The sequence below is a fragment of the Dendrobates tinctorius genome, unplaced genomic scaffold, assembly GCF_039654945.1.
Source record: "Dendrobates tinctorius isolate UK_male_01 unplaced genomic scaffold, ASM3965494v1 ptg000026l, whole genome shotgun sequence".
NCBI lineage: Eukaryota > Metazoa > Chordata > Amphibia > Anura > Dendrobatidae > Dendrobates > Dendrobates tinctorius.
The window spans coordinates 17572953-17588686 of NW_027361694.1; the positions used below are offsets into that span (position 1 = coordinate 17572953).

The 15734-nt window shown below is 40.4% G+C and overlaps 1 protein-coding gene across 1 annotated transcript; it reads right to left on the reverse strand.

Annotated features, from left to right (window-relative positions):
* Positions 1 to 1204: 1204 nt before the first annotated feature.
* OXGR1 (oxoglutarate receptor 1) lies at positions 1205 to 5938 on the reverse strand. Its single transcript, XM_073569470.1, has 2 exons — positions 5802 to 5938; positions 1205 to 2535 (listed from the first exon to the last, which is right to left on the reverse strand). Exon 2 carries the CDS (start codon positions 2532 to 2534, stop codon positions 1482 to 1484), a length of 1053 nt encoding a protein of 350 aa, XP_073425571.1. The 5' UTR covers position 2535; positions 5802 to 5938; the 3' UTR covers positions 1205 to 1481.
* Positions 5939 to 15734: the final 9796 nt, after the last annotated feature.

The following is a 15734-nucleotide window of genomic DNA, read 5'->3' on the forward strand; positions in this document are numbered from 1 at the left end:
GGATATACTAGCACATGGTTGATAGACTGCAAATTTTCTGTCCAGATTTTCTTGAAAAAAGCATATTACAGTACTAGCAAAAGGGATGAGGGTCCCTGAATGTCATCCACACGTTGCATAGATTGCAGTGCATTGTATGGACATACCATTGACATGAGTGGATTATAACAGTGTTGCACAAAATATAATTACTTGGCAGAGTAGAATATATGTCAGAGGAGACTACGCGTGACCTGTAATTATAGTTTATCATCCACACCATGTTTTGTATACAGTGTTTTGTTCCATTAATCAAAATTGTTTCTTCTGCTCAGATGGTGTTATATAAAAAAAAGCCCAGTTATAGGATATGTTTAGGACATTAGCCCCTTTTCCTTGTACTGCCTTCTGTAAGCCAATGGAAAACTGTTATATGAAGTGGGTCAGACTTTGATGGGTCTGAGCCAGACACCCAGAATACAAAGTACAAAAAAAAAGAAAAAGAAAAAATAGGGCTTGCACACCTTTAGTATTAAATTAGTGTTCAGGTGTATAAATATGCTATGTCACCAATACTAATATACACAATACTTCAGCACACTGCGATTAATGAATACATGATCTCCAATATTCCTGCAAGCGTTAAAAATGTAAGGAAGCATTTTTTGATCAAAGAACGAAAAAGCCATCCAACTACATCAAGGTGTAACTTTAACACGCTGAGTACTTTATGTTTTTAATGTTTACAGCAATATTGAAGTTTATGTATTCATTAGTCGCAGTGTGCTGACAAAGGGTATTTGGCACCTGTACAGTAATTTATTACTAAAGGTATGCGGGCCCTATGTTTTCTTTTTGTGTAGGATATATATCGGAGGTGTACACCTTCCAGGGCTTAGCACTCTTATCCATCAATCTGTTTCACACAAAGTTTTATTTGCAAGCTATCCCTGGTTTCCTTTTCACTCTCCATTCACATAAGGCTGGTTTGGCACATGGAGAGATATATGACATTTAGTGGTTAGGGAGCATCTATATTAAAAGGTCACCTTTACATGGTTGGATGGCTTTTGTGGTCTTTGATCAAAAAACACTAATGAAGTATGTTGCCTTTTTAGATATTGAAGTTCATGAACCCATAATGCGGTCGTCCATATTTTAGAAGGGTGAAATAAACTACAATACATTGATGCATAGAGAACTAACAAAGCCAAGTCAAACATCCTAAGCTTCCATTTTTTATTAATGAGATTTTTTTTCTTAAATAACAAAAGATTGCCACATGGCTTACAAATGTTACAACACTGTATATTTCCCTCTGTTACTAATATCCTAATTGTATATGGCATACAATGAATTTCACTTTTAAACAAGTAAGATGACTGAACTGTATAGTCATGCCGAAAATCATGGAGAATGATAGGATAATATTTAGTTGTTTAGTTTCCTTCTGCTTAAGTCATTGGACAAGCATTGGATTTCACATAGACATTTCATCTAGTTTATGGTTGCTGTTTATAAGGATTAAATTTATAAACTGACTGAATAGCTTGCTGGAAGTTTCCCCCTACAACAACATAAAGTAACAAATTACCAAAGGTATTGAGGGAAGCTATGGGTCTAGATGCTATGTATGTGGCATGGATATATTTTTCATATATACAACTTACTGGATACAGCCGAGTTTCAATCCGAATAGCTCTGAAAATATGAAGAGGTAAAAAACAAGCATAAAATACAACTAAAAGAATGACAACAAGGCGGCGAGCCTTTTTCTTTTGAGCATCATTGGTATATGGTCCATTTGCCAGGCTGCAATTAATACAAGTATAGGAAAGAGTCACTATTAATAAAGGTAATGCAAATCCCATCGAAGTGAGGGAGGTATTATACCAACGCACATTATATGTATCGAAAGACACAGCAAAGTCCATGCAAGCTACAGTATCTTGCACATTTCTCATGAGAATAACCATTGGAATGACTTCAATTAAGGCTATTACCCACACAGCAGCACAAGCTATGACTGCCCATCTTCTTTTGTGGATGGAGTGAAATTTCATTGGATGAACAATGACAAAGTATCGGAAGATACTGAAGCAGGTGAGGAAGAGGATGCTGCCATAGAGGTTGAAATGGAAAGCAACTCGAATGAGCTTGCACATAAAGTCTCCAAGAGTCCACTTCTCCTGATTAGCATAATTGTAAACCAAGAAAGGAAGACTGCTGAGGTGCAGGAGGTCCGTGATGGCCAAATTCAGTAAAATAATGATGCTGGTTCTCCATGGTCTCATCTTTATTATATATACTGAAATTGCAATAATGTTTCCTGGAAATCCAACTATAAAGATAATGCTGTACATCACGGGTAGAAAGTACATCTTTATTAATTTCTCTACGAAAGGGTCAGTACAGTTTGTTGCTGCTTGTCCGGTGATAGGCAAAAAAGTAGTGTTAAAGATGTATTCGGTTTCATTGTTCATTTTTGACGTTTGTTCGGTAAAGGTCATAAAGGTGGAGTTAAATATATATTCGGATTCATTGTTCATTGTCATTCTGTTGAAAAGAAGGAGTTTACTGAGAAAAATTGTATTACCAAACATCTTAATATCCCCATACAATATAATGCGTTGCGATAATATGCTGTATAATTTATTTTTTTTTCTCCTTGGTAGTGCAGTCCTGAATCAGTAAACCACTACGTTAATTTTTACTTTCGAATTGGTTATACCATTTTAATCTTAGCACATTTATACACATTATAAGTTAGATCGCATGACCCTAACTTTTGAATTCCCGTGTTCCACGGGAAAACTTAATTTGGAGAAACAGAGATTCTCAGAATTGTGCAAACTCCTTCAATCAAAATATAGAGAATTAAATCAGATATTGATCGGCAATCATATGCTAAAAGGGTGTCCGACTGGCCCAAATTTGCTAAGGATGCATTGGGATCCTGCAGCTTCAGCGGTATTAAAATTGCAGGTAATTGTAATTTTCATCACAACTGTATAAAAAGTATTTACTGCATGGTGCGATGCTGCTTAATTGCACAAAAGTGAACATGATTGCATGCATAGGGGTATCCAATCCAAATGTGCAAATGACCAGCAGCATACTTTCCAATAAGTCTGTTATGCAGTATATGAATCTAGCCTAATACTTTATCACCATATTTCTATATATTATGCTCACATTCACTCCACAGAGACACTATCAAGATTGGGCTGGCCCGCAGTGCAATAGATGAATTCCCGTGTGAGCCCCTGTGCAGGTATTGGCCCTCACCACCCTATATGAGCAGTATTGGGCATAATACACCTGATTCACTATGTCCACATAAATGCAACATCTCATCATTACCTTAACAAACTACCTAGTGTATTATTATAAAGAAGCAGGGGTCCATTTTTGAATCAGAGTAATGTAATATTTGCATGTAACTGAACCGTATGCCCCCAGAGTCAATGTTTCTGGTGGGCTCTTAGCACCCCAGTCCTACAGTGGACACAAAAATAAATAACACAGGTCAACGAAAAAAAATTTTTTTTCTGGTGTCCAAAATATTTTAATGAATTTGGGGTATTTTTGGGGTGCTGATTCTGAATATGTCATCAGTTTTGCCAGATTGGCTCAAGTTTTTGAGATTTTTGGTATCTTATTTATAGCACTTGTTGGTAAATGCGACGCATCATCTCATTAATTTCTTTGGATTAGTACTTGAACTGAGCAGTTCTCAATATAGTTTTGTGTTAATTAGTGTTCTAAAAGTTTGTTCATAGCTTGATTTTTGCACTAACTTTATGTTGTTGTCTGTTTTCCAGTGAAAAGCATGAACTCATCATGAAGAAGTTGTCTTAACGATCCAGACTCATTCTGTTACATTTGTGGTGAATATACACTGCCAAAACATAGAAGAAACATAACAGACTTCGTAAAAAAAGTGTATTTTGCCTATTTTGGGGTTATGCTTGGGGACCAAGACAAGTTTTGGGCACCACACATAGTGTGCAAAGCATGTATCGAATTATTACGAAAATGGAGCAAAGGACAAAGAAAAAGCTTCAAATTTGGTGTTCCAATGGTGTGGAGAGAGCCAAAAAATCATCATGATGACTGTTATTTCTGTGCAGTGCAAGTGCAAGGATTCAATAAGCATAAGAAACGAAAATGGGAGTAACATGGAATCTGCAAGAAGGCCTGTCCCTCATTGTGAAGATGTGCCTGTACCTGTGTTTACCATAAATAACAGTCATCATGATGATTTTTTGGCTCTCTCCACACCATTGGAACACCAAATTTGAAGCTTTTTCTTTGTCCTTTGCTCCATTTTCGTAATAATTCGATACATGCTTTGCACACTATGTGTGGTGCCCAAAACTTGTCTTGGTCCCCAAGCATAACCCCAAAATAGGCAAAATACACTTTTTTTACGAAGTCTGTTATGTTTCTTCTATGTTTTGGCAGTGTGTATTCACCACAAATGTAACAGAATGAGTCTGGATCGTTAAGACAACTTCTTCTTGATGAGTTCATGCTTTTCACTGGAAAACAGACAACAACATAAAGTTAGTGCAAAAATCAAGCTATGAACAAACTTTTAGAACACTAATTAACACAAAACTATATTGAGAACTGCTCAGTTCAAGTACTAATCCAAAGAAATTAATGAGATGATGCGTCGCATTTACCAACAAGTGCTATAAATAAGATACCAAAAATCTCAAAAACTTGAGCCAATCTGGCAAAACTGATGACATATTCAGAATCAGCACCCCAAAAATACCCTAAATTCGATGAAATATCTTTGGCACCAAAAATGCTGTTGACCAGTGTAATTATACTGTTAGAGTCCTCATACTCACATTTCCAAAGAAAGAGCAAACATTTCTTTTAATAACTATAGTGAAAATTTCAATTTATAGTAAGAATATTCCTTTAATTCTGGGAAGCATTTTGTGTCATAGAAGCAGTACATTTACTGTGCATGTATGTTTAGATATATTTTTTTCTACACAAACTATTGACACTTTTAGGAAAAATAGGTAATACCAGAAATTGTAAAACTAGGCTGAATACGAGGTCCCAAAGGTACAACCGTGATAAGAAACCAAAAGGAACAAATGTGTTCCAGGACAAAAGTAAATATAGCTATTTATTTTAATAAGCAATTCTTTGTCCCCTGATTAAGCATTCGTGAAACGTGCTTTGGGTGTGTGGTGGGTGAGCCTTTGTTACTATATGCACCTTTTGCACTATATGATTTAATCTTTGGGAATTACAGTGCTTTTTTGGAACTCCAATCAGAACTACTGTGTGGATATACATGATACTATGATCTCATTAACTATTTGTACAATTATATAATTCTATAAGTGCTTTGTCTGTGTTTACCATTTTGTATAGTGATTGGTGCCTTTTTACTTTTGGGACACCCATCAATTTGTGCTTGTGTCTGTCTTGTTGGAGATCTATACATGGCAGTTTAATATTCAATAAAATTGTAATAATTGTCTTTACTTTAGTCCTGGCACACATTTGTTCTCTTTGTCTGCAGGTTAAAATAACACATTGTATGATGAGATATGCCAAACGATTATCCAGCCTTGTGTTCTGTTGGTACATTTCAGAAGGCATGTTTCTTTTTTCTTAATTTGTGTTTAGGGCAATAGTTTAACTCAAAATACATTTGTGCTTTCTAACCAGACCGGTATGTGAATTCCTTTGATGATGACAGTGATTTACAATGTTTGGTTGTTGTCATACATGAACTATATAAATGTTTAAAATATTGATGTTTATAACAAAAAATAGCACAATACCTGGTTTAAAAAGAAGTCCTTCTGGGTTGTGTCTCTTGCACATTAGGCTGGTTATCCAGTAGACAGCTCTTTGGAAGTCATTTCAATGTTATTAAGTGCATAATCGCAGAGAATAAAAGTAGTGTACACGCTACAAAGTCACAACACTCTCTGATCTCTGACAGTACAGCTTTCGTAAACTTGCCCCACCCACTTGCAAATATGACGTTTACATGTAAATCATGATCGCTTTAACCCCTTGCCTCCACATTCAATTTTCAATTTTAATGTTGTATCTTTACCTCCACTTCTTGCAAAAGCAATAACTTTTTTTTATTTTTCCAAAGTCATAGCAGTTTGACAGATTGTTTCTTTCATGATGAATTGTGGAATTGAATGACATCATCCATTTTACTATACAATGTGCTGGAGAATGGAAAAAAATATTCCAAAGGAGAAGAAATGATGAATAAAATGAAATTCTGCCATTGTCTTTTTGGGTTTTGTTTCTACGGTATTCATTGTCTGGTAAAATAACTTGGAAACATGATTTCCAGGTCAAAATAATTACAGAGATAGAAACGTGTATATTTTCTTTTAATTCTAAGTGTTGAAAAAAAAAATATAAAAGTTTGTAAGAAAAATAGGCCTGTGATGCCACTTTCTGAGATCTATAGCTTTTTTTTTCTCTAGATTGAGTTGGGTAAAATCCTGTTTTTTGTCATGCCCGCCATGTCCGTTATGACTGTCATGCCCGCCATGTCTGTTATGCCGCATGACCTCTGGAGCAGTGTGCACGTGCACTGAATTCTCATGCCCGTTATGTCTCATGCTGCAAGATCTCTGGAAGCAGTGTGCACATGCACCTCGTGACTGTTGTGCTGCAAGATGCCTGGAGCAGTGTGCACGCGCGCCTTACCTCATGGCTGCACGCCGTTTTTAGGTAACCATCCATCTCTGCTCTGATTCTGCAATCCTCTCTGTATTCCTGGAGCCCCTGATCATGTGACCTTTCCTGTGTTCCAGCACTGTCTGATTCTGCCATCCTCTCTGTATTCCTGGAGCCCCTTATCATGTGACCTTTCCTATGTTCCAGCACTGCCTGACCCAGCTAACCTCTCAGAGTTTGTGGAGCCCCTGATCATGTGACCTTCTCTATGGTCCAGCCCAGTCTGATCTAGCAACGCTCTCTATGACCCTGGAGGACTGAACCGGAAGTCCTTCCCAGGTTCTGACCCGGAAGTGCAGGTGCTAGGGTGCTATACTCAGGCCCCTTCCTATGGTCGGGGCCTGAGTATCATGTTGCTTCCCTGCATGGCTGCTTGGGCTGCTCAGTCGCTCCCTGTATTCTGTGACCCTGCACTCTGCCCTGTCGTGCGTCTCTGCACACGCTCTGTGCTTGTACTCTGTCTCTTGTCTCGTGCCATGTCTTGTGTTGTCACTCGTGCTGTGTTTGTCCTTGCTATGCTTTGCCTTGTAGTACTTCCTTTGTTCTCTGCCTTAGCCTGTTTCGCTATTTCTTGCCTAAGCTCTTCCTTGCCTTGTTGTTCATCCTATGTTCCGTGTCTAGTCTCAAGGCTCCACCTTGACCCAGCTCTGGGCTTCGGCCTACGCTCGGCTGCAAGACTCTGTCCTATGGTGCTCTCCAGCACACTCCCTGACTAGTCTCAAGGCTCAGCCTTGACACGTCTCTGGGCTTTGGCCTACGCTCCGCTGCTAGTTCTATGTCTCTGTCCTGAACCCTGGCGTGTCCTCTGCACGCGTATGACGTTGTCTTGAACGCTGTGTCTTGCCTCCATTTTTTGTGTGCTCTTGCACCGCTCGTACCAGGCTTTGCCGTGCTGTCTCGCACGCGTCTCTGTCCTGTACCTTTGCCTAGCCCTGCCTTGTGGCTGCATGCCCTCTTGCATGCGTATGGTCACCCCGTGCCCGCCTGTTGTGCCTCAGCCATGCCGCTCTAGTCGTGCCTGCCTGTGTGCCTCAGCCGTGCTCGCCATCCAGTGCTATTGTGGTTTCCGCCTGTCTGTGCCTCAGCCGTGCCACCTCTAGTCATGCCCGCCTGCCTGTGCCTCCAGCCGGTACCCCCTGCCGGTGCCCCAGTCGTGGTTTCCGTGCTCCCTTGCACTCACGCTGTTTCTCGCACTGTGCGTTTTCATGCTACTCTTGCACAAGTCTTTTGCTTTCCTTGCTCTGTCCTGAACCTTGTCTCTCTGTCATGTTCTGAGTTCCATGACCTGTCTTGAATCTTTGTCTTGCTTGTACCTTGCTCTGTGCTCTTTTTCTTGAACCCTGTCCCTGGCGTGCCCCTCTGCACGTGCAGGACATCTGTCCTGAACTTCAAAGCCCAACGTGTTCTCTAGCATGTGTGGGACCTGCCGCTAACCTTGTTCCCTCGCGTGCCTCCTAGCAGGCCAGGACCATTCTTTGTACCGTGCCCCTGGTGTGCTCCTAGCACGTGCAGGACCTTGAATCTTGAATCCTGGTGGCTTCCTTAGCGCGCCCAGGACCTTGGACCTTGAACCCTAGCGTGTCTCCTATACACGCACCATGCCTAGTGTGTTGAACCCTGCCTTGTACCGGACCCTGGTGTGCCCTAGCATGCACCCCGCCTGGAATCTTGCCCTGGACCTCGTTGTGTTCCCTAACACACACCATGCCTGAACATCTGTCATGCCTCCTGCCTGTGCCCTGGTTTGCCTGCTGGATTCCCGGAACCTGCCATCACTGCCAGAGATCGTAAGCATGAAGACTACAGCCTGATGCCTAATCCTTGCCAGCTGTCCGGAGTCCGATGCCATCATGTCCTTGCCGGTAATTGGGCTTGCCTTCTAGCACGTACTATTCCATGGACCTTGGCGTGCTACGCACGCACCTTGCTGTGTTTTGCCTGTTATCACGTTTTGCACCTAGTGTTATCCTGAATTTGCCTTAATGAAGATACCTTGAACTTATGTCTTGTCTTGTCTCCTGCTCGTCCCTGGTCGTCAGACACTCACATTGTGTCTTCCTTGAGTCGGCCGTCTGGTGCCAGCAGTCGTGGTGGCTCACCCCCTTGGTCTTGCCCCTGACACTCCCTGTATAGGGGGAGGTTCCTCACAAGGTCAACTCGCCCTAGGTGGGTGCCATGACCCAGAGGGTCCACTCTAAAGAAATCGACTCAGCTTAAGCTGACCTTGTCACATTTTTTAGCATGGTGAGCTGACAGTTTTATTGAAAGCAACTCAAGGTGCATACAACAAGTTTTTTAGTACTTATTAGAGAGGTGTGGTGACTGCAAAACACATTTCTGTTTTTTTTTAATCTCTTCATGTCCTCTGTCGTACATATAGCCATGGCAATATCATATATATATATATGAGTGGGTGAAATAAGTATTGAGCATGTCACCAATCTTCTAAGCAAATATATTTGTAAAGGTGCTATTGACATGAAATTCTCACTAGATGTTGGTAACAACCCATCAAATTCACACAGCCAAACAGCCAAAGGGATCTAATTTTTTAAGTAACATATGCAATATAGAGAGTAAAAAAAATAATTAGGAAATATTGGTCCTCCCCTGTTTTAGTATTTAGGCTAAATAATATATTTTTATACATTTTATATACCAACATTTGTGGAGTCAACAATAAAATATATTGTGAGGCTAAGAAAACATAAAGCTTTTTTGTCATGGGAGAGATTTGAAAAAACTATTTAGACCTTTTTTCATCAGCACATTTTCATTTGTTCGGAATCCTACCTTTTTACAATTATTTTTCCTATAATGTTGTGGAAGGTAAATGAGATTAAATGATTCTGCTTGTTGAAGTGAAAGCTTTTGAACAATCTTTTGATCCATTAGTTTATGGTGTGGGCCTTATGCTTAAAGAGGACCTGTCACCAGGGCCAAAGTGTCCAGCTTTGCTATTATTTTTATACTGATGCTTTCCTAAGTATATAAGATTTTTTCTTAAACAACTATATGAATTCTGAGATATTGGCCTATTTATTTAGTGCTAATTTTTGTGGTCTTTTCCAAGTGGTTGTGGTAAGCCAGTCCCACTTTGATAAATGCCATAGAAATTAGTACCAAATAAGAAGGCTCATATCTCTGAAGCAATGGGATAGATTAAAAAAAGCAAATAAACATAAACTGATACTCAAAGGAGCATTGTGAATAGAAACAGAGCAAAAGTTGGTCACTTTTGATCTGCTGACAGGCCTTCTTTAAGTGCGGACAACATATAAAAAAGTGAGATGTAGCCATACGGTACTTTAAGTGTCTGGCTATTTGATAAATACGTCTGGCTAAGCCATAAAAGGCTGAGATGGAAATTACTCAATAATGGATTTGTGCATAGTAGCAACCATTTTATACTCCAAACAATTTTAAAGAAAGAAATGAACAAAAATAAAGCAAAAACAAACTGTTGACTGTGAAAATAGCCAAAACCATTTTTCATTCTTCATGCTCATTTTGTATCACTATCATCCAAGACCCATATATTATTTTACTTTTTCAAGACATACTTGCATTATGACTTTTTTTTTTTGCAAAAAATTCAAATTTTATGACACTGCAGTGTCAAGTACAGAAATGCTGGTGTGTACGAAGAACAAGATTGTTATTACTTGCTTCAGGTACTACGTATGTGTTCTTCAGTCCATTAGGTAACAATAAATCAGAAATCAGTGACTCACAAACTATTGTAAGTAGGTGACCTTGGTACAATGATTTAATTGAAGCTTTTGTATCTTAATGTTAATATGTTAAGAGAACAGCAATTAAAACCTCTTACAACTAAACATAGATATATATAGATACACATATAAAGGACACAGTGTAATAAGCACTAGATGACGTATGTATGGACAGAAAAAGCTAGTTTTAAACAGAACATATGTTCCCTGAAAGAGGTTGTGTGGATTTATGACTAGGAATGGGCAAACTCGAACTGGAAAGTTCAGGTTTCATACCGGACTTCTAGTTCCCGGTACCAGATCCCAAACAAGGACTTTTTACTGTATGTTTCCTGTTCAAGTCTGGAAGTCTAACAAAGCTTGTTGAAAGGTTGCAGTGCAGCCAATGAACAAGTTTTAAGGCTGTGGACACTTTCAGCTCCATCACAGCCATGTCAAGTAATAGCATGGCTGAGATTGGTCGTACATTTAAAGTAAATAAATAATAATAATAAAAAAAGCAATGTGTGATCCTCTTTCTTTTTAAAACCAGGGAAAACAGAGAGCTGGGGATGGTATTTTTGACTGCGAAAAGGTCAATATCCATGGAGCTGCCCAGCCTCTTAATAGCAACCTGCAGCTACCTACTTCACATTAGCTGGTTATTAAAAATAGGATGGACCCTAAACAATGACGTGGGGTCCCCCCTATTTTTAATAACTAGCTAAGCAGAAAGCCGCAGCCTGATATTAATACACTGGTAAGGTGTTATGTGTTTTCTCCACCACCCATACTAAAAACTACAGCCCTCAGCCACCCCAGAAATGGGGCATCCATTAGATGCGCTAATTCTGCAGCATAGCCTCGGCTCTTGCCGCTTGTCTTGGTGTGTTATCAAGCAGGATAATAGTTTATAGAGTTGATTTTAGCTGTGTATTGTCCGCTTTGGAAACATCCTCTTTGGGTGCAATTTTTAGCTGGACTACCAGAGGCAAACCTCGCTGCAGCCCGCCAGCTCAATCCAAGATCAAACTACAAGCTTTTTATCGGCGGAACATATGCTGTTGGAGCAGATATTTTGGAGCTGGGGGGATTCTCTGCCACATGCTCTTTGGGGGAAATTTGGTAGGTGCTTCTTGGGGGCTATTCTGCCCTAAGGTCTGTGGTTGAAATTTGCAAACTGCTTCTTAGGGAGTTCTCTGCTCCCTGGTCTGTGGGTGAATTTGTAAGCTGATAATTTAGAGGTACAGTGCCCCATGCTCTGTGGGTGAAATTTTTCACTGGCCTGGATGTAGCTAGCCTCAGTCTCTGTGGGGGCACTGTTAAAATATTTCTGTAATTAATTTACTTCCTATTTTTCAAATGATTGCAATCGTGACAGAACTCCTTTAAGCCATTTTTGTATTCACAGATTTTACAGGGCAATTTTCCTGCTCTTACCCAATTTAACTTCCTTTTGCAGCCCACTAGCTATCACTATGACTATTTTACAGCCATTTTAAAGTACCGAAGTTTGGGTCCCCATTTACTTATATTGGGATAGGGTCAGGGGTCATGTTTGAGGTCAAGTTCGGACTCGAACCAAACATTTTACTGCATGTTCGTTGAACCTGGTGAAACTGTACCTCCATGTGCTTGCTCCTCTTTAATGTCAAGATCAGCAGGTGCTTGATCACTAAGAGTCTAAGCACCACCAGTATGATCAGGCACTTGTCATCTAAGCACTTGACTCAGTGGGCTGAACACCTGGGTCCACAATTGGTGCCAGCGGGTGACACCACTGACTATTCTCCTGTGCTATGTGCTTGCCAATCCCCTGTCCATGATACTGGTGCTGAAGCCTCCTGCCCTACACCTGTCCTTGCATATTTTGAGGCACCATCATCAAACATTTTCAAATCCTGGTCTCAGCGCAGCTTTAAACTGTCCCTACCCCAGGCATTGGAATGAGAAAGGAAAGTTCCCAGCCTCCTACCCACAGGCCCAAATGCTAAATGAGCACATTTCCAGGCTGCTTGCCTTTATGCGTTCTGCTAGTACATAAACAATAGTCAAATGGTGCCACCGAAATTTGATGTTTGATATTTTATGGGGAAGCTTCTCTGAAGGGGGAGAGTACATAAAGTTGTTGAAGTCCCATAGATAAACGGAGATAAGCACCTGCTGTTGTGGTGCCATGGCAAAAAAAAGCTATGAATTTAGATGAATAGGCAATGTGGGTGAGGGTGCAATTTGGTGATTAGGTATTAGGAGAAACTTGAGTGTTATTATGAAAACAACCCTTAGAGTTTGTAAGGTGACTTGGTCAATACTAGTGATGAGCGAATTTGTTTGGAAAACGATCGCCAAACATAAATTCGGCACAAATATGGCACATTAGGATTCATGATTGGAAACACAAACAAAATTTTTGAAAATCTGAAAAAAAAGGTAACATTTCGTAAAAGTGCGGGAAAATAATTGCATTGCCACAAAAGTATTTTCAGCACTTTAGCAATGATAATAGTGGTGTATCATGAGCATTTGACACATGTTTGATGAGGGGAGAGGGTTTGCAGAGCTCAGAGGTGCGGCGTTGTAAACAGTCACTTTTTTTCCCCTAACTTTATGTGTGCACATTACGGCTAGCCAATCAGGGTGCAGGAAACACCCACAATGTCCTGACACAATGACTTGAGTCATAGGCTGCTGAAATCAAATGTCCCTCTCCATATAAATAGCGAACATCTTGTTTTAGTGCCATTTTGACACTATAACAGTGCAGAGAGGCTGCTCCTGACTCTGGCACTGTTAGCAGCAAGATTTCAGCTAGTTAGCTAGGTGGTTTTATATCAGTCAGATAGTGTAGCTAGCTAGTGTCCAGTGTGGCTGCAAAATTTACCTTCCAGTGCTTTTTTTTTGCCCATTACAGAGGTCCACAGTCAAAGCCAGCAGGGCACATGTCCTAGAAGTGTGTTGTACACTGCTTCTATTGTGCTCCATGCACAAGTATAGCATTCTAAAAAATAAATTTTCATTAGCTAAATGTGAAAAAGCCTGCTGTATCCCAGATTTTAGCTAGCTATGTGGTAGTATATCAGTCAGATGCTGTAGCTAGCTAGTGTCCAGTTTGACTGTTAAATTTACCTTCCAGTTATTTTTTTTTGGCCCATTACTGAAGTACACAGAGAAAGCTAGCAGGGCATATACCCATGTGTGGGTGTGAAGAGGTGCATGGGAATAAACCTCCCATAAAAAGGCACTGGATTTGAGTTTGTTAAACAGCTATCATTCGGTGGTGTTGAGGTCGGGCTCCATCCAGCCCTTGTTCATTTTTATAAGTGTCAGTCTGTCAGCATTTTCAGTTGACAGGCGGATGCACTCATCAGTTATAATTCCACCAGCGACTAGTGTTGAGCATTCCGATACCGCAAGTATCGGGTATCGGCCGATACTTGCTGTATCGGAATTCCGATACCGACTTCCGATATTTTTTCAATATCAGAAGTCGGCATCGGAATCGGAAGTTCAAAGTTGATTGACAGCCGAAATGACGTCATCATGATGCGCGGTGTGTGCGCATCATGATGCGCCATCATTTCGGGCCTTCCGGGGGTCTCTGCCGGCCTGCCAGGGGGCTGTGTGGACTGCCCGGGGTCTGTACCGGCCTGCCGGGGGGCTGTGCCGGCCTGCCGGTGGTCTGTGCACCCTGTGGGGGTCTGTACCGGCCTGCCGGGGGGCTGTGCTGATGTCCGGGGGTCTGTGCAAGCATCGTCCGATGGGACTACAAGTCCCATCTGGTGATGCCTGCTACCATGACAGTGATTGACACATTAGCCAATGATGGGACAGTACTAGTCCCATCATCCGGCTAATGTGTTAAATGTTAAAAAAAAAATATATATATATATATACTACATACATACTACATACATACTACATGCATGCTACATACATACTACATGCTACATACATACCACATATATACTACATGCATGCTACATACATACTACATGCTACATACATACCACATATATACTACATACATACTACATGCATGCTACATACAATACATACATAGACATACAGTACATATAACATAGAGTAACATACTTACCAATACTTGTCACATTGTTCCCCGAAGCCATTGTCTTTTACGGAATAAATATTAACATAACAAACCACAAAAATACTCACCCATGATCCGAAGCAGTCCACGAGTGTGTCCCACGACGATCTTGGGTAGAGAACTGCAGCATCAGCTGATGCTGCTGTTCTCTACGGGCTGCAGGAATCCAATGACGGAAGGTAGGTATCCTTCCGCACTGTATTCCTCCGCCACTTATAAAAAAAAAGTCCCTAGTCTCACTTTATGCCATTGCTGTGTGGGAATTTCCCACGCAGCAATGGCATAAAGTGAGACTAGGGACTTTTTTTTTTAAGTGGCGGAGGAATACAGTGCGGAAGGATACCTACCTTCCGTCATTGGATTCCTGCAGCCCGTAGAGAGCGGCAGCATCAGCTGATGCTGCCGTTCTCTACCCAAGATCGTCGTGGGACACACTCGTGGACTGCTTCGGATCATGGGTGAGTATTTTTGTGGTTTGTTATGTTAATATTTATTCCGTAAAAGACAATGGCTTCGAGGAACAATGTGACAAGTATTGGTAAGTATGTTACTCTATGTTATATGTACTGTATGTCTATGTATGTATTGTATGAATGTATTGTATGTAGCATGCATGTAGTATGTATGTAGTATGTATGTAGTATGTATGTAGCATGTAGTATGTATGTAGCATGCATGTAGTATGTATGTAGCATGCATGTAGTATGTAGCATGCATGTAGTATGTATGTAGCATGCATGTAGTATGTATGTAGCATGCATGTAGTATGTATGTAGTATATATGTAGCATGTAGTATGTATGTAGCATGCATGTAGTATGTATGTAGTATGTATGTAGCATGTAGTATGTATGTAGCATGCATGTAGTATATATGTAGTATGTATGTAGCATGTAGTATGTATGTAGCATGCATGTAGTATGTATGTAGCATGCATGTAGTATGTATGTAGCATGCATGTAGTATGTATGTAGCATGTATGTAGCATGTAGTATGTATGTAGCATGCATGTAGTATGTATGTAGTATGTATGTAGCATGTAGTATGTATGTAGCATGCATGTAGTATATATGTAGTATGTATGTAGCATGTAGTATGTATGTAGCATGCATGTAGTATGTAGCATGTATGTAGTATGCATGTAGTATATATGTAGTATGTATGTTACATGTAGTATATATGTAG

Excerpts from the sequence above, each read along its gene's own strand:
- OXGR1 (XM_073569470.1), bottom strand. The coding sequence starts at position 2,534 with ATGACAATGAACAATGAATCCGAATATATATTTAACTCCACCTTTATG.